General features: G+C 40.1%; 1 protein-coding gene and 1 long non-coding RNA gene across 2 annotated transcripts in view; both read right to left on the bottom strand.

Moving 5' to 3' along the window:
* Window positions 1-5,070: 5,070 nt before the first annotated feature.
* LOC103185365 (polyhomeotic homolog 3 (Drosophila)) overlaps window positions 5,071-25,763 on the bottom strand; it is a 29,542-nt gene continuing 8,849 nt past the window's right edge. The window contains exons 7-15 of the mRNA XM_007903850.2: window positions 25,250-25,523; window positions 22,591-23,489; window positions 21,467-21,620; window positions 12,832-13,079; window positions 10,393-10,558; window positions 9,912-10,026; window positions 7,978-8,128; window positions 6,973-7,207; window positions 5,071-5,781 (exon numbers count right to left, since the gene is read on the bottom strand). Of these exons, the coding sequence (XP_007902041.1) occupies window positions 5,627-5,781; window positions 6,973-7,207; window positions 7,978-8,128; window positions 9,912-10,026; window positions 10,393-10,558; window positions 12,832-13,079; window positions 21,467-21,620; window positions 22,591-23,489; window positions 25,250-25,523 (2,397 nt within the window). The 3' untranslated portion in view covers window positions 5,071-5,626. The remainder of the gene's footprint in view (window positions 5,782-6,972; window positions 7,208-7,977; window positions 8,129-9,911; window positions 10,027-10,392; window positions 10,559-12,831; window positions 13,080-21,466; window positions 21,621-22,590; window positions 23,490-25,249; window positions 25,524-25,763) is intronic.
* On the bottom strand, window positions 17,514-21,118 carry LOC121849883. Its single transcript, XR_006085392.1, has 3 exons — window positions 19,194-21,118; window positions 18,673-18,837; window positions 17,514-18,516 (listed from the first exon to the last, which is right to left on the bottom strand). It is a non-coding gene; the product is annotated as an uncharacterized LOC121849883 (long non-coding RNA).

The following is a 25,763-nucleotide window of genomic DNA, read 5'->3' as shown; positions in this document are numbered from 1 at the left end:
TTCAAACCCAACAGGCTGACTCCTGCAGCTCAGTTAAACTAAAGTGATTCTCTGCTACACTGGCTCCTGGAGCCGAGTTTACTAACAGTGAAACCCAAATAAGATCATTGCCATTGTGCTACCTCATCCTCATCATCAGGACACTGAGATGGTCCAAGTCACAGATTATTCAAATGCTTGTTTGTGATCAGCCAATGATTGTATGTGTCTAGGTATGTGAGGAAGTATTCCATCACAAACTATCTCTTAGGCTGTAGGTCACAGTGAAGTCAAGCAGCCATCTCAGTTTTTTCTCACATTAAGGTGTAATGATTTCTAGCAGACAAGTCAGCTTCTCTTCTGTGACAGACAATTCCAAGTGCCAGGTGCGGCTAACAGCTAAAAGCAATGGATGCAAACATTCCAAAGTAACCGTGCCTTAGTGACAATAAAGGCAAAAGGCTTTGAAATCATTCAGACAGAAAAAAGGGATAGAGAATAAAGGCAGTTAATACTTTGGCATTTATCCCTTCAAAAATAACTGGGTAAGTGTCCAGTGCAGGATACAGGGATAGATGAAGGGTTCAGAGAGTATCTATGCTTACCTTTCTTCCAGGAGATGCAATGGGTGAGTTGGAGCCAAAGATAAGGGATGTTTTATACAGTCTATCGAAGGAACAGTTTGGAATGACTGAAAGGCCTTTTCTTATTCAATAGCTGTCCTTGGTTCTTATATCTCACAAAACTGTGTTACACTTGGAACTGAAATATTTTGCTCTCGGGCATGTGTGGATCTTGTTCAGTCTAACCTCCTCATCTGTAGAGAAATTTGCAATTCACTTCACAATGACTTACAGCCTAAGAGATAGAGAAAATGGTCAGATATCAAAAGCTTAGGAATGAGACGGGGAGAGAGAAGGGAAATGTATGTAGATATACAGTATACTTCCCCAATTGATAGATCCAATTAGAAAAACTTGGTCCAAACTTTTTTTAATATTGCACTTTTTTGGCACTTTCTAGGTGATGCAAACTGTACAAATTCAAGTCTTCTTGTGAAACAAGTAAATATATTTTAGCTACATGTATAGCATGGGATCGTGATGTAAACTTCATTAGTTCATGTCAGTCAGGGCCAACTCTTAGAATTGAATTAGATGCAGATAACACTATTCTTATATAATGAAATAACAGCAAATTATTCTCTGTGGCTTTAGAAGAGAGCAGAGGGCAAAAAAAAAATACATTGTTGGAAATGATCTTAAATGGGCTCTACTGCACTCAAAAATTCTGATATAAAACTTTTCTGTCAGTCTTCTTAAACTATTTTCAATACTGCACATCCCATTGGAATAATTCTTACATTACATTCAGTTTTATAAGCCTTTATAAACCAGGAGTGGGAGAGGGAAAGTAATATTGCGTATATGGATCAGTCAGAAAGATTCCTTTCTTCTGACCCAAAACGTTGACTCAGTTTCCTTTCTCTTTAGATGCTGCCTGACCTGCTGAGTGTTCCCAGCGACTTCTGATTTTGTTTCAGATTTCCAACATCTGCAGTATTTTCCGTTTTGAGATTCCTTTCTTATTGAGCTCACTGATATCACCACTGAGGAAATTACAAGCTCATTGATCCCAACACACCTGATTCTGGTATGAATCAATTGGGTTGCTTGTAGGTATAAAGGGAGATCAATTTTTTATTTTAAATGTTGGGTTGCTTTTCATACTCAAGACCATAAGACAATTGCAGGTCAGCTTCAGTAATTTACTGTACTTTTGGAGTTCTTTAACTGGTGTTTCCCTTTCACATACTATTGCAAACAAAACTATACTGTTGGCATAACACACAATGCGACTGGAGTTTTGAGGGTGACAAATAGACAGCCTTTTCTTCCGTATTCACAGAAAAAATACAAAGATGCACTTACTGGCACAATGACACCTGCTGTATGGTACCAAAACAAAATTAATATAAATGTCTGCTCAACATCTCCAAATGTTAAAACATAAGAATAGAAGCAATATTTTCAGTGTGTTATTTTAACATTATGATGCTTTGTTTTGGGGCAATGAATGTAATTTCCATTGGATAGGTAAGAAATGATTCTCTCAAAATTACATTACATACTCAGGTCACTCAATAGTTACAAAATTAAATAATGCATTTAAATACCACACTGGCATTCCTTGAATCCTGTATTGTCCTACAACTGTACCTTGCTTGCAAGCAAAGAAACAGACAACAGCAACTAGCCATGACATGTTAAGAACGTAAAAATATTTGGGAACAATAGCCCCCAAATCCCAGCACTCTTGGGCTGCAAGTATTCCATGGGGTGACAAGAGAGATTCAAGGAAATATGCACACACAGAATAATAACAAATACATTTGTGAGCTACAGGTATGTTTTCACTTGTGATAAAAAGCCTTCAAAACACATTGAAAACATTCTGGTAATACAGTACTACTGGTTAACTAATTAACAATCAACACAGGTAGCAAAACCTAAGGAAGGAGCCAGATGTTATTCTGATTCCACTCATCGTTTCATTTCCTACAGTAGCACCTCTCAACTATACGGGGCACTCTGCGTTCTTTGGCACTATAATGTATCACAGCTGTGGAAGGATTGAAGCTCCATTACTCCCAAAACAAAAGTTTTGAAAAGATAAAAATCACACTCAGGCAATTTATTTGCCTAGATCCTGGTCATTTTAGCAGATTGATTGCTACACTTAAAGCTTCTGCATCTGCAACCTGTAGCTTTAACCCTTTGTTAATTTTGCCCCCAGAGATTTGCAAATCAGAATGCCGATGTTTACACACAACAGCACCAATGAATTGGTTTACATTGTAATCTTCAGCAATTATTCTTCATCAGGGTATGAAAATTAGAGACTCACAGATAATTCAGCACAGGAGACTAGTTGTCCCTCAATGCTTGTTCCATGCTACTGATTCTAATTCCATTTCATTTTCTCTACTTATCATATTGTACAGTCATATTGTAAAAGTACATTGAGGCATCAATAATCTTTGTGGGTTATGGGAAGTCGTGAATGGCATAAATTTAGCTTTAACAGTTGAACTGCCAAGTGTACAGTATTTATACAGCAAGAATTTTGTGCTTTTATTACACTTCTGAGAGGAATAAGTTGCAAAACGCAACATTTTTTAAGAACAATACAATGAGTTGGCATTAATCCTTTGAATACATGGTATTTCACAGCTCAGAAGCACACAATCATTCTTTTTGTCTCACAGGTGGGCCATTCTCGCATTGTGCTGTATTCTTCAATCAGTGGTAAATGCAAACACTTTGGGGAAAAAGGTTTCCTACTATTTTAGTAGCATTTCATGGGATAGGGGAAAGGCTGAGCCTCAGAGTTAGACAGGAAATGTCTCTTTCAATTTCCGTGGTACCACATGTAAAGCTATTTTGTCTCTGCTGGTCATTGCAAATACTGATTCAATGGCACAAAAAAAACGGAAATAAACATAAATTAATTTAGAAATATTAATTCAGCATTCCAACATTGCAATTTAGCACCAGCTGCTAACGTTGACCTTTTGCACTATGGTTTTCAACATGCAGTGACATGATTGGTGCAAACAAAATCTAGCTCAAATTGGTTGTGCAACGACACTTTCTGGCTTCCAAGTCAAACCTTTTGAAAAATCAAATGTCAATAATCGCAAATAGAATGAAAATTTCACATTTCATGCTTAACAGATTAAGCATTTTACAGCACCACACATGGGAAAAGGTCCTCGCAGCAAGCCAGTGTTTCATTGGAAATATGCTGTTCTTAAGAAGATCCCAATTATTTTATTAGGATTTATACTTTACCTGCAATTACTGCTCTGTAAGTATTTAACAGTCTAAAATTAAAAATAAATTACAGGGCTGTATGGCACAGCTGGAAAGATGCAATCTTTACAAATTACAGCCCATTTCTGAACCTTGATTTACTGTGGGAACAACAAGTCAATTCAGATAATTATGAGTTTGGTTAACGAAACCGTGTAATCATAGAGTGTTGTTCCTTTGGAGTTGAGGGAGGACAGAAGATGGCAGAAAAGCAGGTTGCAAAATGTGCGACTGCACTTGGTAAGATTAATGATATATCTGTGGATGTGCTTCTCAGTCAGCAATTTACACAACACTGGGTGTATCGGAATGTTAAAATTCTGCAATTATCCTTCTTTAATGTGTTATCCCCAAAATTGTTTATTTTTTCTTTAAGGCAGACACCACCTTTTTAGAATATGGAAAGCTATTTTTGCTGTTCGTTGAGCTTCTGCTTCCTCCTCAGGAGGTTCATGAGATGAAAGAGTTGAGTTATTCACTCTGTAACATGTTCTCTATTTGAACGTAGTTGTTTTGGTTTAGATCAGAAAACACAGAGCTGCTGCGATGTAATAAATCGCTGTCTGAAATGCACGGATTATTATTATTATTACCTGTCAATCAGAAAAACAACCTAAAAGGATTAACTGACTCACCAAAATTGTTGGGCATTTCTAATTACTTAAACTGTAACAACGTGTTAGAGCATAAGCCACATAACTAGCAGTCATGATTGATTTAGAAAGAATATCTAATCTGCTGATATCTTTGAGAGTATATTCTCGATGACGCAGGATATAAGATAATTGAATTTTCAGTAGGCATTTGGCAAAGTTACATATGTGTGACTTTAAGAGAAAGTTAAGGCTCATTGAGTTAATAGCAAAATAGCCAGCTGGATTGAAAATTGTATTGATAATAGAATAGAAAGGAAATAAGGCAATAGCAAAAGAAGAGATGTCTAAGGGATGTCAACACAGAACTGAATGAAGTTATCACAGCCATCAATATCCCCCACTGATACCCACTCCTCCACAGCAAGGAGCACAGAGCAACATCACATTCACAAGATCACAAGATTGGTTTGGATGAAGGGCCTTCAGCCCATTTTATCTCATATATCTAGAATACCCACCCTCCCATCACAGCATCAAGCTGCTTTTTAAAAGAGGACAGCATCCTGACCTCCACGAACCTTCCTGGCAACCTGTTCCATTTGTTAATTACTCTCGGAGTAAAGAAAAACTTCCTGGTGTCTATCCTGAAATTGTCCTTTGCAACTTTAAACCCATATCTTCTTGTTCTTCTGCCTCAGTGCATCATAAAGTTTATTAGGTTTATTTTTTGGTTCTTGGTTTACTCTTCTAAACTCATTTAAAATTTTCTAAACCTCAATAAGGTCCTCTCTTAGATGTTTACGTTCAAAGCTGCAGAGCCCTAGCCTGTTAATAGCATTCAAAATCTTGTATCTAATATAATATAAAGTAGAGTGAATGGGTCGCAGTAATTTAAAATAATCCAATTTGCAATTCAAATAATAAATTACACCACTTTTGGTGCTGCAATGAATATAATTTGAAATGCTTAATGAGGTTACCATGCACACAGCCCCCATTATTTTCACTGTTCATTTAACAGTAGCTAGTCTGCTGTGAGGTCTTGCAGATATATAACTTGTTATAGACTGAAGGTATATGTGGCTCTAGCTCTAACTTCAAGACTTTGTAAGACTTATTTTCTCTTAAATCAGAGACATCAAAAAGCCTTCAAAACTTTTCTTTTGGAGATGGAGGTTATGATTCCTTCAGCATGTTGATCCGTGCACAGATCTTCAGTGCTGGCCCAAGCTTGATGTTCATTGCGCTCATAAGGTGATCCTCCTTGAGTAAAAGCAGTGCCTGCCCATCAATCTCCTGGGATCGAAATTCATCTGCAATGTCTTGACAACCTGCAGGTTAAAAACACACAAATGGTTGCAATTATCATTAAAGAAATTGGGTGAAAATACACAAAAGAATAAAGTTCAAAAGCGAGCACTAGCAATGAGAATTTAGTGATCTCAATTTGGGGATTTCTGATTTTTTTTGCCCAATGCAGGTAAAATTCAGGTTGCATTATTCCAACAAAAAATAAAATGCTTTAGTGCTGCTCACATTCCTCTGTCCCCCGATGTGCATGGAAATAGCATGTCTAGGTCTAGGCTGTCTCTAACCAAACCAAGTAACAAATGAAGATGAGAATAAACCAGGATCTGTACACATATCCACATTATTGGTATTAATGCTGTATATGGTGCATACTGCATATGTACTTCTACTGTACTTGAAACATTATTGCTATTAGTAATTTACTGGTACTAGTATATCAAGATCACTGGGGGTTTGGTTTTTTATTGATGTATAGAAACAAATGGAAAATCACTGAAGGTTAATTCCCTTGTTCTCAGACAATAAAATAGTTTGCGGAAATTGTCAGTCTGTGACTTGGCTCGAACCATGCTATAAGTAGCTTGATCAACACTGCAGGTAAAACAGAAACCATGCTGCAAAACTAAAATAGAAACACAAAATGCTGAAAACACTGAAGCTAATAAAAGATTATATCTGTGCTATTAACTTATCTTTCACTTTCAAGTCAGATCAGAATAATACTTTCAGATGTACTAAGAAGCAGGACAGGAGGGTACATGTTTAGGACAGACACAACCAAGTATTTCCTTACCCAAAGGTTAGTAACGACTGGACCGGATTACCTGGAAAGGTGATTGAGGCCAGGATGCTGAATTCATTTTTTAAAATAAACTGGATGCCATTATGGGAGGACGGTAAGTTGGGTATTCTGGAAGGGTGGGATCAAATAGGCTGAACCCTCTCTTGTGATTTTGAGATGTTGATCAACCTACTTGATCAACCTTAAACAAAAAACTTGTGGGCTGATGGTTGCACGTGTGGGATGATGGTTGAATGTCAGATATCCCCATGGTCTGAACCTAACACTGCAAAGATGTGGTTCAAAGGCATTAAATGCTGCACTGCCAAACTTACCAAAAATAAGAAACAGTACATTTTTAAATGAAATTATTTAAGTTAAAACTTACAAGGAGGGAAGCAGAGCGAGGATAGCGGAATATAGCACATACCTGGTAGAGAGTGTATGAATTCCCACACATGGTCCACCGTCCATGTTGTTGGATCAGACTGCAGCATTTCACTGCTTTCTGAGATCTCCCTCATCCTCAGCTCCCGCATCTCCCGTTCCCGCTCCAGTTCATTCTGGCGACGGCGAGTTGTCATGGCAGCAGTCACAGTTTCTTCAGGAAGTGGCAGATTGGAAGTTGCTGTGACCTCCTCAGCAGGAGTGAAATTAACAGGCATCTGGTCAGAAGTTAACAATTCAATCACTTTCAGTTACAGATAAATTTATGTTATGCTTTACAATTGTACAATTGCCAGATGCTGGACCAATTATCCCACCAGCCCATTAGAAAAAACGATAATGATAATTTGGTCACTCAATCCACACAGCTTGTGGGACATGCTGTGCGCAATTGGCTGCTGTATTTCGCTCACAAAATATATAGTCAATTTACTTTACAGTGTATTCTGTGAAGTGCTTTGAGACATCTTGAAGACATGATAAGGCGCTATATCAAAAGCAAGGATTATTTATTATTATATTCAGAGCAACCTTCAAAATCATCTCCACCCGCCACGTCAACACCCGATATTCCCCCATTCTGATGATTCATGAAACTTGACTTATTTTCTCAAAGCAACAACAACAAATTACATTTGTATAGCGCCTTTCACATCAGGAGAACATACCAAAGCACTGGACAGTCAAGGATTTGCACCTGAGCTGGGGGTTGGGATCAGGAGGGGTGGAGGGCAGGGAGGGTGACCAAAGATGTGGTCGAAGAGGAAGGTCTTGAGACGAGCCTTGAAGGGGTAAAGGGAGGGCCCGAGGTGAAGGGACTGTGGGGTGGAGCTCCAAAGGATTCCAAAGTATTATTATGTAAATCTGAATGACATGCGTTTCTTAATTTAAGGCCAGTGGATTGCTCATTAAGTAACTTTAAGATTTTGGTTTGAAAATATAACATAATGCATAAATCACCAAAGTCTGGATTCCACATGTCATATACCTGTCTGATAAAGTGTTCCCGTGATGCTCCCTCAACAACGTTAGGTCGCCTTCCTCTCCGGCTGAAGATGTGAGAGTCTGGTTTTCTTGCCCAACGTGAGCTTTTGTCTGATTTAAAGAGTCCCATCCGTTTACTGCAGCCAACATTGTACCTGGGAAATAATTTTTCTTTTAAAAATTGTCAAGGAATTCCCCTATATTTTAAATTATACTTGATTTTTTTTGATGTACTACCACAAACAAAATTCCTTCATGAACTAACACAAATGCATGTTGCAAAGGGGGCAAAGTAATCTCCAGTAGGGAAAAAGTTAGACTCTTTCAGCATGGAGTGGGAATACATCTGGGCAGGGTCAAAATTCAACACTCATTGCCCAAATCTGCAGGACTAATTACATCTTGACCGACACTACATTTTTCTAATTATGTTACTAGTGGAAGTGAAATTGATTAGCCCCATGTGATAACCTAGCAGAGTTTAGTTTTTTTTCAAATAAAATCATCATTTATTTACTGCTGTTATAATTATTTTTGCTTGCAATCAATGTGGTAATGTAGAGTTAAACACAGTTTGTTATCGGGGAAGATGTAATTTGAGACTTTGTAATAATTGCCTGTCTGTTCGACCCTGTGCCCATTACCCATTCATTTCTACATCCCATGTATCAGGTTGTATTGTTTTGATCTAATTGAAACTGTAAACAACTATTTTTCAAAATAGAACAAGAACTGAATGGTAAATAAAAATATAGTTTAGGAAATTAACCTAATTAATGGGAACTCACAAGTTAAATTCAAATTATAGGACTTGGTTGCAATCACTGTTGCTTTTGGCTAAATTGAAGGGAAGTAGTGCTCTGTTTATGTGCAATTGAACTCATCCACAGAGCTTCAGTGTTTGAATCCCCTTGGATTCTTTACAGTTAATAAAGAGCTGAACAGGCAACTGGCTCTCCAATAATATTAAACACCTTAACGGCACTCCCGGAACTATTAAACATAATTGTTTTCAAGTTTAAGTATACTTTTGGAATCGGCTGCCGGCGCCGGACCTTAATTTGATTCCCAAATCCTCTTCTGGCGGTGGTTTCAGGAGAAATGCTTAAATCAACGCCACTTAAAGCTAGAATTGTGCTACACTTTCCATTCGGCACAGGAATCACATCCAATCAATGTTAAAATTGTATTAGAGTTGGGGCAGCAAAGGAGCTCTATCTTTTAGTAATCACAGAAAAGTCATCGGTCAAAGAGGAAGAGAATGATGGAGCTAGGACATTACTGTAGGACCAATTGTGCTTCATGCGAAAATACTGTACTCTTGTTCATTTAAACCAAATTAAAAATGAAGCCAATAATGTCACAACCAGCATAATAGAAGTCTGCTGAGTCTGCCGCAATGCAAACCTCTCCTAGCAGGAATATTTCACCAGACAAAAGCTTAAAGATCAGCTTCAAAACCAAGGCTATATTTAAGATTAGGGTTTCTATTTTGCAGTGTTTATTAATTTCATTTTGGGAGATTTATTTTTTGGTGTTTATTGGACAATTTCATTTTTTTAAATATATAATCAGTGTCAAAAAATATCATTGGGCTAGGGAGTGAGGGGTAGCTTTTGCAATTTACATTGGGATTTACATTGCGAGTGGGTGGCGGTCGGGCGTCACTAGTATCATTTGGATCCCATTTCTTCAAAGAGGTCCAGTTTTTGCTCAGTTTCTTCAGGCTGAAACTCCATCCCGGAATCCCTCCACCTCACTGTCTTCCCTTCCCACCTTTACTTTTCAACAGTGCTTTCACCTTTCACCTTCTCTCTCCACCCCCAACCCTCGTCAGTTACCCCCAACCCCCAGCTGAGGCTCTGTGAAGTGCTTTGAGACGGCCTTTCGACGTGAAAGACGCTACATAAATCCAGATTGTAAATACAAAGCTAATACCTTTTAGCACATGACATGGAGCAGAAGCGCTTTGATCTTCTGAACTTATGAGCGAAGTCCATCTTCCCACAGAACTCACACTTGAGCATGTCAGGATTGTCTCCCTCCATCCCATCTAAAATAAACATTTTAAATAACATTAAAACAATATTTCATGAATTAATCCAAAGTTAAAAACAAGCTGTTTTTGTTGATCTCTCTGATGATCCTCAGCCACAGAAGACAGATGTGGGCACTTCCCCATAAGCACTCACGTCAGTGAGAGAGAATATAAGCACTTTCACAGCGATTTTGAAAAAAAATCTAATTGTTTTTCAAAAAGTGGTGATTTTGCAAAACTTTTTAAAAAAATCCACTGTATATAAACTGCACCATACCCCAAGTTTTGATAGTGAGAATAAAAGTTTAGTCGCAAACTAAATACTAAATACTGCCGTGCAATAGATTCATCTAAATGCTGTGTAAAAAACTGTTTCCAAACCGTCTTCAGGGAGGTCATCTGCGTCACTCTCAAAGGAATCTTCCTCTTTTTGCTCTGCATTATTCTGATCATCTACGGCAGGTTGAACGGGTGTGGGGGTCACCAATGAATCCTCACAATTTTTCTGCTTGATTGGCTGCTCGGTCAGCAGTGAGGAGCGGCCCACCTGTTAGATGCCAAATTCAGTACAAGTATTGTCATTTTTTTTTAGAAGTGATGTGTCTGCGACTGAAACAAAGCCAAACTCAGAAAGCTCCAGATAGCAGCTTTACATTAACCCAATTTACAGTCCTTTATAGACCAAAACATTCATGCAGCAGAGCAACTTGGTTGGTTTTCTCCAACTTGGTGGTACTTTTCTCCAATTACTAAAAAAAAGTAATCTTTTCACTACAACTTTAGAATGGGATAAAATAATAGTGAAATAACCTGTGGGAAATAGACCACAATGTTAAATATATGGGAGTTCACTGGTGTCGGCTTCTTCACTAAATAATAGTTCTATAGTATAAAATACAGGGACAGAGGCTATTGCAAGACACCCATAATAAGTACAGAGCATTTATTTTTGGGTTCAATTCAAAATATTGTGGAATATTTTCTCTTCAAGTGGTCATGTTTCGTATAGATTGCACATGTCAGCATTCTACATGCCTTCTCTTCTTTGAAAAAATAGCCAATTCCACAAAGCTAAGGTATAAATATGTGAATCTTCCACTGACATTCAACTTCAGTAAAAAAAAGAGAAAACTCTTACAGATGTAATTCTTACAGTGACCTTCTAATAAACGAAAGCATTGCAGTAGATTGGTTGTTCATTCATCAGGAATTATATCTAATGGCAGTCTACTTCTTTTGGGAAAAATGCCGCATTAGCTTGATCAAGTGTGCTGATTCTTCCCTTCCATGACATCATGGTGGAATAATTTAATAAATTTCTAAGCTAAAAAACAAGAATGGAATAAGTGCCAGTCTGTTCTTTCTGAAAGTTACATAATACATAACAGATGACAATGGACAAAATTTGCTAATCATTGCCTCTGGACAAATGACAAAATAATGGGGACTGAATGTGGTGACATGACCCATCCAGTAGCAAGGCACAAGACAAAAGAACATTTGCCTGTCTATGTAAATTTGGGTGCACACTTTTTAATTGGGTTCAGTACAGATCTCTGTAGCAGGACAGCTCATCAAGTTCTGTTTTTCTTGGAATGTTTCCCTTTAACTAGCCTCTGATCTCATTAGAAAATTTAGACTTCACATGGAAACTCAAGTGCATTCAGTCTCAAAATCAAAGGGCTCATATAATGAAGACATTGTACATGGATTGTGACATAAGCCATGTTCGTAAAGATTAGGCCAAATCAAGGCTGTAATGACTAAAATTGGCTGTGTTTTTTTTATCTCCAATTGTTCTCTTTTCCTCTGCCTGTCATCTCCTTTAGGAGGTAATCCATGCACCTGTATGGTTCCACAGCCAGAAATGAACCTTGTTAATGAATCATTCTTCATACATGAGCTTGGACTGTGATTACCAGAGGTATATTAATCTATGAACTCAATCTGAAAAGAAGGAAGGTGAACAGATAGTTTAAACTACTTCATACAGAGAGTTCAGTGAATATGTGGAATATAGACTATCCGTGGAGAAAATTGGAGGTAGATTGCGTCAGTAGATCAAAGAGAGAATTAAATAGCTATTCAGCCAATAAATTGATTGCAGCAATGAGATATAAATAGTGTGATTTTATTTAAGTTGAGATCAGTCAGCTGTTCCACATATTTCTATGAAAAACACCAGGGCCATCACATTCAAAGCCTCATTCAGTCCTCACCCAAAATCTATACTTTCAGTAGTGGCCTGTGGATAGCAATCAGAAGCAGGAATCTTAGCTGATATTTCTCCATCCATAGTTTAGACATGGAGGTAGACTAATTGGGCAAAATGTAATGAATTTAACCTATAATTTGTCTCACTCATGGATCACACAGAACATAGGAGAAAGCCATTTGGCCACAGACCACTCCATGAGCCATATACCCCAAACCTGCCCTAATTCCAGAGCAGTGTGTTCCAGATTCCTATTGCTCTCTGTGAGAATGTTTTTCTCTTCTCAGTTCTAACCTGCTTTGTCCTAATTTCAAGTTTATGTCTATCTGTACTCGTAGCTCCCCCAGGGAAAAAAGTCACTTTTTCACAAAGTGGCCCTTTCACAATTCTAAACACTTTGATCAAATCAAACACTGTCTTCCTCATTGGGAGAGGGTTTGAGCAAAATTCACTCTGGAACAGATTAATGTTCTTTGATTGTGTTACAGTTCTGAAACAGCTTGACAATTTGTGCAGTTTGCCATGAAGGGGCATTATCCAACTGGAGCAAGTGCACAAAGAAAGCTAACATGACACCTCTGAGGACAAAGATGAAGTTTACTCACAGGAAATGGTTCCAGTCCCTCCTGAATCACAAACCCTTCAATGACATGAGTCAATATGTGTGGTTTTACGATGGCCTGCGGCGGTTTGTTGTCTGAGCCTGGAGGAGTGCTGGAGGTGGCTGTGCTGCCAGCTCTCAGTTTAGCAGGTGGAACAATGAGTGGTGAGCAGCTGGACATATGTAGGTGATCTGCAGAGGACCTGATGACAGAGGCACTTGCTGATGTCACAGCGGGCAGCCCTATTCGCTCTGGAAAATTAAAAACAATATATATTGAAGGTGTGAACAAGTAAAAGCTGTCTCTTACAGTCAATCTGTAGTGTTACCCATCATGCCACCTAGACATTCTCAATACTTCTTATTTGAAGCTGTTTATTTTGGATTGAATGCATGCATATCTGGCATTTTGATCTAATTTCCAACTTTTTTTGCAAATTTTATGAGAGGTTTGGATGAAGCAGATCATTCAGTCTATTTGATCTCTCCTTCCAGAATAACAACCTTACTGTCCACCCAGTACAGCATCAAGCAGTTTCTAAAATGAATCCAGTTTCCTATTCTTAAACACCCTTCCTGGTAACTCAAACAAGCTGTTGACTGCCTCCTGTAAATAAGTGCTTCCTGGTGTCTATCCTAGGTTTACCCCTCACAACACTGAACTAGTTTACAATTCTGCCCCATTAAACATCTTGTATGCTGTAACTCTAATGCCAAATCAGCTCCAATCCCCAGAAGTCATCTCACGCTCTACTTAGCCACACCTCAAGTACTGCTTGCACTTCTACTCACCATGACAAAAGGGAACTGCAGCCCTCGACTATAGAGGCACAATACAGAAGGTACAACCGAAGATATTCCCCTAGGATTGGAGACATGACTTATGGAGAACTACATCAGCTATAGCACTTCAGCCTTGAAAGATACAGCTCAGGGAGAACTTTATGAGTATTTTAATTGGTAACAGATCAGAGAAATTAAACCCAGCACAATACTTATCATGACGCCATGACAAGAGGCCTTAAGTTCAAAATTGTGAAGGGTAACTTAAACCCCATAACCTTGGGGTCTGCGATGATTAGACCAGTATTTTGGCTTCCTTGAGGACATTGTGAAAAAGCAGACGTCATCAATGAAGGCATGCAGAGAGCGGAGTAAGCAAACTCTGATATCTTAGTCCATAACTCAGTTGCCTGAGCTGAAAACCATATTGGTACAATATAATGAAGAGAATGAAAACTTCTCTTCAAGATGTTTCTACTCCAGATTGTACTTTGGTAAATTTGTGCATTCTGCTGTCCTGCATGGTATCTCTGAGTGGCTTTGCTGCTTGCAGAGGTAATGAACCACCTACCTCTGAGCCCACAGTGATTGCTGTATAATTTAGGAATGAACAGCAAAAGTAATGAGGAAGTGGATTGGAAAGAGATCCAGCCTAGTACTAGGGCTACTTCCTCAACAGCAAAATTTCCTAGGTCAAGTCATCTCACTCTGCTGAGAAGGCACAGGATAGGAGGACTGACACCAACACATAACACCTGTTGGGGATGAGGAAATGATGCAGACATCATTGCAGTCTAAAAGCACAAGGTAAATAATAGGGTCGATTTTGTGATTGTTGCAAAGGAAATGTCAAATAGTGTAAGTTTTAAAGTTACAAAAGTTAAGGCAGAGCAATGTCACTTCAAGACATGCACCTGAAAATAGCACTAATAAAAGTGTAAACCAGCAACTAGATTGTCAATAAGTGTTTTATATTTTATAGTACATCAACACAGCAGCTGTATGATTTGATGTAAGGGTTACCCAAGCAATTGTGCCCTTGTGGCCAGAGTAGAAATGTGATAAACATACAGATCTAGAACACAATACGCAAGTTTACGAGAGATTCAAATGAAGAAACCCTTCAGCTCATTTTTTCTCATTCATCAGCACAACAACTCAAACAGTAAACCAACTATTTTATGGTACTACTTCGAGTTGGTTCTTAAATGGGTGAAAAGTCCTGACCTCAATCACTTTACCTGGTAAATCGGGATATTACCTTTAAATTCACATGGAGCAAAATAGACAAGAGCTCATCCAGACGCTATCCACAGTCCACCACAGACACAAGTTTAGCCCCAAAGTCCATCACAGACAGGAGCTTACTCACAGAGTCCATCTAAAACGGGAGCTTACCCACAGAGTCCATCACAGACAGGAATTTACCTCTTGAGTCCATCACACACACATTTTTTTTTGTCAGTTGGGTGTCTGACACCTGTGGAAACACATCACCATGCTTAAGAGTATCCAAACCAGACGGAGAGTTCCATATATGTATGCCCCCTAAATCTGGAAATTTCCCGGTGTGTGGAATGGAACGTGCGTTCTCCCTGGAGGGCCGCACCCAGCTTACTTGCTTACCGCCACACAGGATTGACTCGATTCCAACATTCCATTGTCAAGCACGTCATCTTGGACTTACCTCCCACCCCTCCATGAGAAATCACAGACAGCAACTTACCCACAGAGTCCATCAAAGACAGCAAGTTACCCACAGAGTCCATCACAGACAGCAACGTACCCACAGAGTCCATCACAGACAGCAACGTACCCACAGAGTCCATCACAGACAGCAACGTACCCACAGAGTCCATCACAGACAGCAACTTACCCACAGAGTCCATCACAGACAGCAACTTACCCACAGAGTCCATCACAGACAGCAACTTACCCACAGAGTCCATCACAGACAGCAACTTACCCACAGAGTCCATCACAGACAGCAACTTACCCACAGAGTCCATCACAGACAGCAACTTACCCACAGAGTCCATCACAGACAGCAACTTACCGACAGAGTCCATCACAGACAGGAGCTTACCCTGTGTGCATCACAGGCAGGTATTTATACATAGAGGTCGACTTTGTGCGGTTCCTTAAAGCTAAATATTTATTGCACATTAAGTGATATGGATTTCTGCTCCAATTCACCACTGTGCACTAAAGGGCTTGTGGTTAGATTACTGTGATACTACAGCAGTATTTCACCCACTGGATATGTTGTTACAGACAGCGCAGAGTTGGAGCCAATAGGAAAGCGCACCAATAACTACAAATACTTCATGTCTCAATGAGTTCAACTATCTCATAGTTGTCTAGCTGCCACACATACTGCCTCTAATGTGGAAGGTGGATTGCCAGGTCCTACAATGACTGAGTGATACAGCTGTAAAAGCTGTAATGGCTGCTTTACCTTTGTGGCTCAGAAAACTGCTGTGGATAGTGTGGATGGTGAATACAGAGGATTTTTTGGAAGGTTGTCGATTTATCATCAGCATGCAGGAGAGAAAGATCTGGACTACTTGTGCGAGGATGATGAATACCTTATGTAAGTAGCAAAAGTCATGAAAGAAGTGTGGAAAAGGTAGCACATTCTCAAACATTTGTAGTTTGTGGCTTCAAGTATTGCACAATTTCCTTTTAACCACCTGGTTACGCAGCAAATTTCAAACTGCTGCAAAAAACCCCTCCAATTTGAAGCTATAATCAATCACTATTTATCTGTCTTCAATCATAGCCAAAACTTTCAGTAATATGGTATATGATCTTGAAAATAGAGAATTTTAATTTCACCATTGCAGAATAGTAATACCATTTTCTCTCTTGGCCAACTGAGTTAACATACAATCGATAACAGCAGAAGCAGACAGGAATGGTATAAAGTCTTCCCAATATAAAAATCCTTACATAACTACGGGATTTGCTCAACCCTATTTTCTATAAAACTAATCCAGAGATTATTGAGGTTGAGATTGCAGATGACACAAGAGGCAATTCTACAACAACAACTTGCATTTATATAGCACCCTTCACGCGGATTAGAGTCCGAGAGTGCTTGACAGTGGCGGAGAAGTCCAGGAGAACGAGGAAGCAGAGGAAGCCTGATCACAGAGAGAGAGACCATCATTTGTTACTTTGACAACCGCTGTCTCTGTATTGTGGGCAGGCAAAAACCGGACTGGAGGGCTTCGAGTAGGGAGTGGAGGGAGACGTGCGAGCAAAGTTGATTTGCAACAATGAGTTCAAAAATGTTAGTCGTGGTAGGAGCCATGGTAGGAGCAGAGGGTGATAAAGTAGGATTGGGGAGTAGATGACATGTGGGGAGGGAGGAGGAGGGAGGAGGCAGCCAGGCAGATGTTATATATCTTAGAGATGAAGAGATCCACGACTTCTTCATATTTGGCATTAGAAGTGAAATGCTGCCACCCAAATCTAATCGCAGTTTAAAATAACAGGGTGCAATAGGAAATGAACACGATCAGAGAATTTGGGATCTTTGATGTTCCTGCAGCTGATGGTAGCACATCAGATACCAACTATGGTGGGGGTGAGGTTTGTGGGGGGGGGGGGGGTGGGGAGGCGCTGGGGTAGTAGGTGCGAAAGAAGGTATATTGACCTTTCCTTGAAAAAAAAACTCCCTACCTCCTGCACCATACCCCTTCCAGGTACCATCACAAGCGCAAAGGATCAGCAGATAGAAGTGGGGACAAGCATGGAGTATCAAGGGAAGCGGTGAAAGGGCAGAGAAATGTCAATTGTGGTCTCATTTCACCCACAAAATATACAGTCAATTCACTTTACAGTATATTCTGTGAAGCGCTTTGAGATGTCTCAAAGATGTGATAAGGTGTAAGGATTATTATTATTAATAATAGTGAAACAGGCTTGACTCTTTTCCTATCTTCTTATGTTCTTATGACTCCAGCCTCTGTTCTTCAAAGAAAAGTCATTGGTCTTCATGTGGCGAGAGCCATAAAGTACTGACTCAGACGCCACAAATTTGAAGACTGACAGATCTGAGATTGTGACGAATATATTTGTATGTTTTCGGCAGACGAGTGGCACAAGTGACGGCATATTCTCCACTAGTGGTATTCAGGAAATGTCTCCAGTGTCTTTGTGTTGCAATAATATGGTTCATTCAGATGCTTAGGACCCGGAGATTGGAAGAGGCGGTTCAATGTGTTACCATTGCAGGGTGAGAAATGTGCTTATTGAAAGAGTTTCTGAAGAGAAAGGCTTGTTTGTTTGCTGCATTACAGACAACTTCAGTTTGTTGCTGTGCATTGCATGCATTATAGTCTGACACTGCCCAAATCTTGCCTGATCCATGGAAGAAGCTGAGGGGATCGGGTATAGAGTGGCCTCATGGGCAGATCTCATCTCTTCCCTTCCCACTGTCTCAACTGTTAGGTGGTATCGGGAATTCTGTCGATTTCAATTTGCTCCGTGTGGTCTAATGTATATCTCACAGCATCACATAGATGTCCTCACCTTTCTTCAGTAGTCACAGTGAATATTGGTTCCAGTGCACACTTTTCACTGGGCCTCCACTACAACTTGCTAGTTCGCCTTTCTATAAGATCTTTGGCAGGTCAGTGGGATAAAACATATCTACTTCCTCTTCTTCCTCAGCTTGTCCTCTCACACCTCTTCTTTCCCTGCAGTCAATCCACATTACCCTTGTGCTGTGCAGAGCTTTGTGCAACCTCTGGGCTCGTCCCTGCTGTAGTGTAGGCTCCTTCATATTGAGGTGTGTGTTATTTTCACCTGGGAAGCTGCTATGTATGGTGCCCTTTCCTCAAGCAAGTCCACAGATGTAGACGCTGTGCTGGAACATTTAGCAGTCTCAGCTCTGGCTCTACAGAAACACAAAAAGGGACAAGGCACTGCCTGACACCTAGGTATTATCTTTATGATACTTACAACCAATAGCACTGGCTAAGATTAACTACACAGTCCTCTCATGCTAATTATTCCTATTTAGCTCTATATCCTACTCAATATTTGCATTTACCTGGCTGCTTCGGTTCCAATCCAACATTCACCTCTGCAATTCCCATTACTGCCTCACTTGTGAAGTTCACCATCCTCTCCTTGTGGAGGGGCACAACTGCTTGAGGGTAACTGATTCCCCTTCCCATCACCGTTCTCCTCTGGACATTATTATCAGCCAATTAGTCTAAAAAAACAATAAATGTGGCTTTAACATTTCCATATGATACAGTGCATTGCTTCCAGATAGGATGGTTATCATCCATCAAAGAATGCACAGCCTGACAAACAACAACTTACATTTATATAGCGCCCTTCATGTGGGTAGCGTCTCGGAATTCTTAACAAACTTTCACATTTACAAATCATAATACTGTTGAGATTTTCACACATATGAATGTAGAAACATGAGCAGCCTATTTGGCTCAATAGGTCTGTTCTGCCACTGTCTAAGTTCCTGGCAAATATCTGTGTGCCAGTGTGGCATTGGTGGTTTTGCACTTGCACTCTACGTACGTCATAGAGAAGTAACTGCAAACTCACCCTGGCACCTTTCTTCAGACTGTTCACCGTCTTCCTCAACTTTTCCCAGGCACACCAGATCCTCTCCACAGCAATCGCTATGTCATGACTTCATGCCAAACATGTAGGTGTGCTTGCGTCTATGCAGGTACTCCACCCATGCCAAACACGATTTGTCCGCATTTAATAAGAAAATCTATTAAAACCGTCAAAGAATTTCATGGAAAGTACTCTTTCACTGGGCTATTCTAAAAAGCAGAATGATCTTTCCACTGAGCCTATATTTCACAGTTAATAGCAAATGCTGACAGTTAACTAATTTAACTAAGAGCTGATTTCGTTCTCAAGACAATTCAGAGCTTGAAGAATTAACTCTAAGTAATATTTACCTCATGCAACTTTCTAAATTAAAATTGCAACATTTTGATAACATAGTTCATAATATAATAACATAATATCCATTCACAGATAGGTAATTAATTCCTGGTCATTGAGGGATGAAACAAATAGACCCCACAGAGTTAATCACATACAGGTACCTACTAGCAGAAATCCTGACAAAGCCCGTCACAGACAAGCACCTACCTCCAGATTTCATCAGAGATTGGTACTTACCTTCAGACTCCACATGGACTGCTATCCAGTTCTATAGTTCATCATGACTATAACCTATCGCCAGACTCCATCAGTGGTTAGTAAAGTCCTTCACAGAGAAGTGCTTACCTCCAAAGTTCATCATGGGCTGGCACCTATCCCCAAAGTCCACCACACATTCCATCATAGGCTAGTTCCACACATCTCCAAAGACTTAACGTCCGAGTCCATCAAAGGCTAGTTCCCATTGTCAAGCACTTACCTCACAGTGAAGCACTTCCCTGCATAGTCGTTCAATGACAGGGTGGCACCGATCTCCAGAGCTCAGTTCAGTCTGGCACCTTGTCTCAAACCGTAGTACACCCTGATACCTATCTCCTGAGGCTATCACAGTTTGGCTACCAGCTTCAGAGTCAATCACATGCTGGCACTGAATTACAAGATCAATCACAACTGGACCAACTTCGACAATCCATTGAAAACAGGCAATTACCCAATGACAGCAATGACCCACTGACCATCATAGGCAGCAACAAATCTACAGGGCCCTCACAGACTAAAACTTGCCATCGGAGCCCTTCATTGGCAGAAGCCGACACACTGACCCTCATAACAGGCAGGAACTTACTGCACACTCCATCAGAGGCACGGACTTACAACATTTCATCACAGGAAAGAACCCACTGATTCCATTACAGACAGTAACATTCCCACAGATCCTCACAGGTAAACAATTAATTGCAGTCTATCATGGGCATGCAATTACTTACATACCCCTTTGCAGACAACAGCAACAGGCTCCATCACAGGCAGCGACAGACCTACTTACTCCATCACAGACAGGCAATTACGTACAGACTCCACCGGTGGCAGGAACATAACCAGAAACCCTATCCCAGGGGTGAAACTCACCCACAGACTCCTATTATATACAGAAATAACCCCACAAAGTACTTTACACAGAGACAGCTACTCTTCAATGTTCTTAACAGTAACACCTCATGCCAATTTGTTTATTGAGTTTTGATTCTTTTAAAATTCTCAAATGTGGGACAGTCACCTCTATCACATGTCAATTGCTACCATCATAATTTTTTTAAGGTACTTAAAATCAGAAATTGCATCACAAACGTAGAATGAAAATAAAGCTGCTGGTAATGACATTCACATGATAGATTCCATTGACTGCAGATTGAAGTTCCCCTTACTACCTCTCTGGTGTTGGAAAATTAGTAGGGGGTAGAGACTATTGCATCCCAATGGACATGAAACAGCCACAGGAGCAGCAATCATACTGGAAAAGCAATAGCACAACAACAACAGCAACTTGTACTTATATAGTGCCCTCCACACAGGCTAGTGAATCAGAGCGCTTAACAATGGTGGAGCCTGGGTCTGAGTCGGGGAGAAGTGGCTGTAAGCATGGTTGAAGAGGAAAGTTTTCAGGTGGGACTTGAAAGAAGGGAGAGAGGAGTTAAGGCGGAGGGATTGAGGGAGAATGTTCCAGAATTTTGGGGCGTAGTGGCTGAAAGCATGCTACTTACATTAGTAAGTAGCATGCTGGCATACACTGTCGGAAATATGCAGTGGTAATCAAATTGCCCACACACAAGATTCCTCATTTTATGCTGTAACATAGTGCATCAGTGAACACATTAACACTCAAGCTGCCTTCTGTTTTTGTTTGGCTCCTGTCTGACCTTGGCAGATGTTTGTCACTGTCATATCTCCATGATGTGATGCGAGGCAGGATTCTGACTGTGAAGGGGATGTCGGACGTCCTCCACTGGCTGAGAAGGATCGTCCCCTATGTTCTCTCTTTTCCTGATCGCAGGTTTCTGCTGCTGGACAAACCTGCCAAAGAAGGCAGTCACAATGATATTGTTAAAGGTGCACAACTTGCATTTATTTTTATATTTTATTTAAGACTAGAAATCAACAGCTAATGCTCATCCATCTGGATTGATGTGTCTTCCTTCATATCTCCAGGTCATCTGTTCCTCCCACATAACGAAGACTGGACAGAGGAATGGAGAAGTCTTTCCAATGACATATTACTCTTTCTAGATAAATGCTTTATATAGCAAAAGTGAAAAATTGCTCCTGATATTTTTTAAATTTTTTCAAAAATGAAGTGGACAGGTAGGAAAATTGGTCCCAAAACCAATAAGTGACAAACTTATGAGTGAGTTATGTAGTTATGAATGGAATCATTGAGATCATACAACTTGCTGCAAATTTTAAATGCATTCAGAATAAATGCTTTTGCATGATTCACTGGTTTCGGCAAAAGCAAAGTAATGCTCCATGTGCCACAGGCTGATTCAATGCCGTTCATCTACAAAATATACGGTCACTACACTTTACAGTAAAATCCTGTGAAGCACTTTGAGGCTTTTTTTTCCTGACATGAAAGGCACTTTATTAAATGCAAGAATTATTGCAACTATTAATTGACTTGAATCATCCAAGTCCGATACAATATATTACCAGCTTGTAATAACTAATGCTTGAAGTACCTCCCCTAATCGTTTGCACTCAATGCATGTTATTCAATAGGCAGGGGGACCACTTTCATAGCATTACTGAACAAGGTTCTTTATCACCATGGACTTTAGGGGGATAATAGAAGGCGAAGCATTGATCCTTGGAAAACTAAACAGTTATTGTGACTCAGCTACCTCAGAACAATTCAAATGTTGATACTCTTAACAGTGAGAGTCAGGGGAAATAAAATTCAGTGAATACATTTAGTCCTAAAACTAAAAGTTCAATCATCACCAGTACCATTTCATGCAAAAATAAAATATTGAACTCATCATACCAGTGGTGCATCAACTGGGGCTGAAGGCTGGATTTGAAGGTTAACAGCTGTGGTCTGGGGAGGAGGAAGAGTCTGAAAAGGCATTTGGATAAGTGCTTGGGCTGCTGGGAGCTGCTCCTGTGAAGCTAAAACAGTCTGTGGTAGTACCCGTGTAGGACACAGAATTTCAGGTTGGATTGTTAGAGCTTGAACTGACTGCACAGGCACCCGCTGGAGCTGGGCTGGAGGAGTTGATGGGCAGTCTTGAGAAGACGACACCGGGGTTGATATCACTTCCGAGGTTTGATGTGTGGATAAATGTGTTGTATGTGTCTGGCTCAGCATCACTGAACTTGCGTGTTGTATTGGTCCAATATGAGCCACTGGCGATTGCTGGGCTGGTGGTAAGTGAGCCTGGTGTGATTGCTGAGCAGGCTGTACCTGTGCTGATCCTTGCTGTTGGTTTGGACCCACGTGCAGAGGTGCCTGTACCAATGCATGAGACTGCGTCTGCAGCAGTGCATGTGGTTGTATTATGATCGTTGATGATGGACTAGGCGGTGATTGAGAAGGTACTGGAGAGACCACAACCGTCTGCTGCTGGCTTTGCGAATGAGAATGAGCTGAAGGTTGGCTCAATGGCTGGCTGTGAGCTTGGATCGATATGCAATGCTGCGATTGGGAAGAGGCTTGGATTAGTGGCTGGCTGTGAGCCTGGATTGGCAGACAATGCTGAGATTGGGTAGAGTCAGAAGTCTGGGCCTGAAGCGATAAAGGTTGCAGTTGGTGCTGCAGTTGGTGTCTGTGTTGAAGCTGTTGCTGATGAATGATAAGCTGATGATGTGCTTTGGATGTAGTCTGATGCAGCGGAATCTGGTGCTGTTTAATCAGCTGATGTGGTTGAATTGGCGTATAGGGTGCTGAAGAAGGCAAACAACATTATTAACAGAAATATAAGAAATTGTTGCTTGTAAGACAAATAAAATCTTCTGATCAAAACTTTATTTTAAAAAATAAAGCTGTTTCAAAGAATAATGATCAACTTGAACATTGAGTCTAATTTACTTGTGAGTTTCAATTTTCTGAATTCTGAAATATTCAAAGGATTAAAGCATAAAAGTTCATTGTAATTACTTTTAACATTTTTTTTGAGAGGAGTCACAATGGCAAGCAAGATTGCTTAGTCATTGCTAGTCATCATACAAATCTCAAAAGATGGGCTTTCATCAATCATACCGAGGGGTTATAGCATTCTAAGGTAGCACTTTGTTATTGGTTGCCAAACTAAAGCATGTTTGAATCACTTTTGATATACCTTATCATACCATTGTTGTGCAAATGTATTTTCTGGGAAAGCAAAGTTATTATGGACTATCACCAGAGCAAAGCTTACTTTTATCTACATAAGGCATGCAAATAAAAGTTAGAATGTGGTCCACAATACTCCAAAATTCTACAGATGACAACAACAAGATGACATTCGTATAGCGCCTTTCACGTCGGGAGGACGTCCCAAGGCGCTGGACAATGTACAGCATTTCAGACCCGAGCTAATCAGTAGGACCTGCAGGGATAGATAAGTCAACATGGGCAGGGATTATTCCCACAGCGCCTGTTAACTCTGCAAGCCAAAGGCCTACCACGTAAGATGGTTCTAGCTGGACAGTGGCATGCTTGTCAGACAGTGCTTGCAATGGCAAGCTAAGCAGTAAACTATAGCAGTAATGCAACTCGTACTCTGGGGCCCCAAGCCTTAGATCTTGCTAACCTGTTACTTATAATTTCCAGAATTAGATAAGCAAGGTGCACTCCTTCGGGGAGAGAGTACGCATACCATACAAATGGAAAATTTTCAGTCATAGGTGGCATACGTATATGGATAAGCTGATTTGGATGATTATGGAGTTTCCATGTGTGACAGGCACCCAGCTGGCCAAAATGTTTTTTTTTAATTTTGTTTTATAAAGTGAGTGTTGATATAATTGTAGAGAATATTAATGGAAAGACAGTGTCAGGTGTGATTAGGAATCAACACAATGCTAATTCAGCTCCATCACACAGTCACCTTTCAAACTGCAATGATGTCAATGGCACCACTGTTTCAACAAACACAATCAAACACATCAACTAAAATTGACAGAGCGAAACGTTCTTTAATTGTTTTTGACCTTTATAAGCTTTCCCCATGGTAATGTCACCCTAGATACATAACCAAAAAATATACACTGATATTATTCATCCTTAGGCATCTGATGATTAAGTTAAAAATATATAGATGAAAACTAAATCAACCTAGAAAGACAAATGGAAGATTACGTTTCTTCTACCAACAAAAACTACATTCATGTACTGAATATGTACCTGCATCATGAAACAGAACTTTAAACACCTAAAAACACACTAATTGCTTTCCTGTAACTTTAATCAATGGTTTTCATGAGGAAGAACATTACAATGTATTGTATTGTTCATCACATTACTCTAAATAATATTGAGAGACTGTCAGTAGTTACATCTGTCACAGTCTCTCGATTGACTTTTTGCTGTTGCATTTCCAGTGAGCTAAAAGGAAACTTTATTTCTGCCAAACATGGTGAGTAATAAGTCATAAATTTTCTATGCATTCTATAGTCAGAGCAAATTGCCCTTCCTAATTCATTGTGCTTAAATTGCTGCTTACCAGGAGCTATTAGCTGCTGTGTGCTTGCTGCTATTTGTGTCCTTGTAACCGTGGCCCCCCGTGGCTCAGGACTTGATGTCAGGCTCTCTCCTTTCTTTGCATTCTCAGGAGCAGAGTCGAGCTGGCTGGCTTTGCAGCTGGCTCCCTGGACTGTAGTCTTTGCATGACCCATCGATATCTGCGGAGTCTGACAGGTACCTTTCAGAGGGACACTCTGTAGAGTGGGAGCAGGCAATGCTCCTGACTGTTGGCTTCGAACTGCTAGATTCTGAACCTAAGACAATTCAAAATGCAGAACATCACATTGACCAACAAGCTAATTCTGGAATTGGAAGAATGCCATGGTGGAACATATGTTCCCCTCTCTCTCTCTCTCTCTAAAAGGCATTTTGTATTTATTTCGCCCTGCACTGTGATATGGTTTACCAAATGCCCTCTGGTTCCTCAGCTAAGTGGCCTTTATTCATGTGTAAAACTGGGCAACTATTAATATTATGAATACACTATCAGCACG

The sequence above is a fragment of the Callorhinchus milii genome, unplaced genomic scaffold, assembly GCF_018977255.1.
Source record: "Callorhinchus milii isolate IMCB2004 unplaced genomic scaffold, IMCB_Cmil_1.0 Scaffold11, whole genome shotgun sequence".
Taxonomy (NCBI): Eukaryota; Metazoa; Chordata; class Chondrichthyes; order Chimaeriformes; family Callorhinchidae; genus Callorhinchus; species Callorhinchus milii.
Note: the sequence above shows the minus strand (reverse complement) of the source record. Positions and strands in the feature narration are given on the sequence as shown.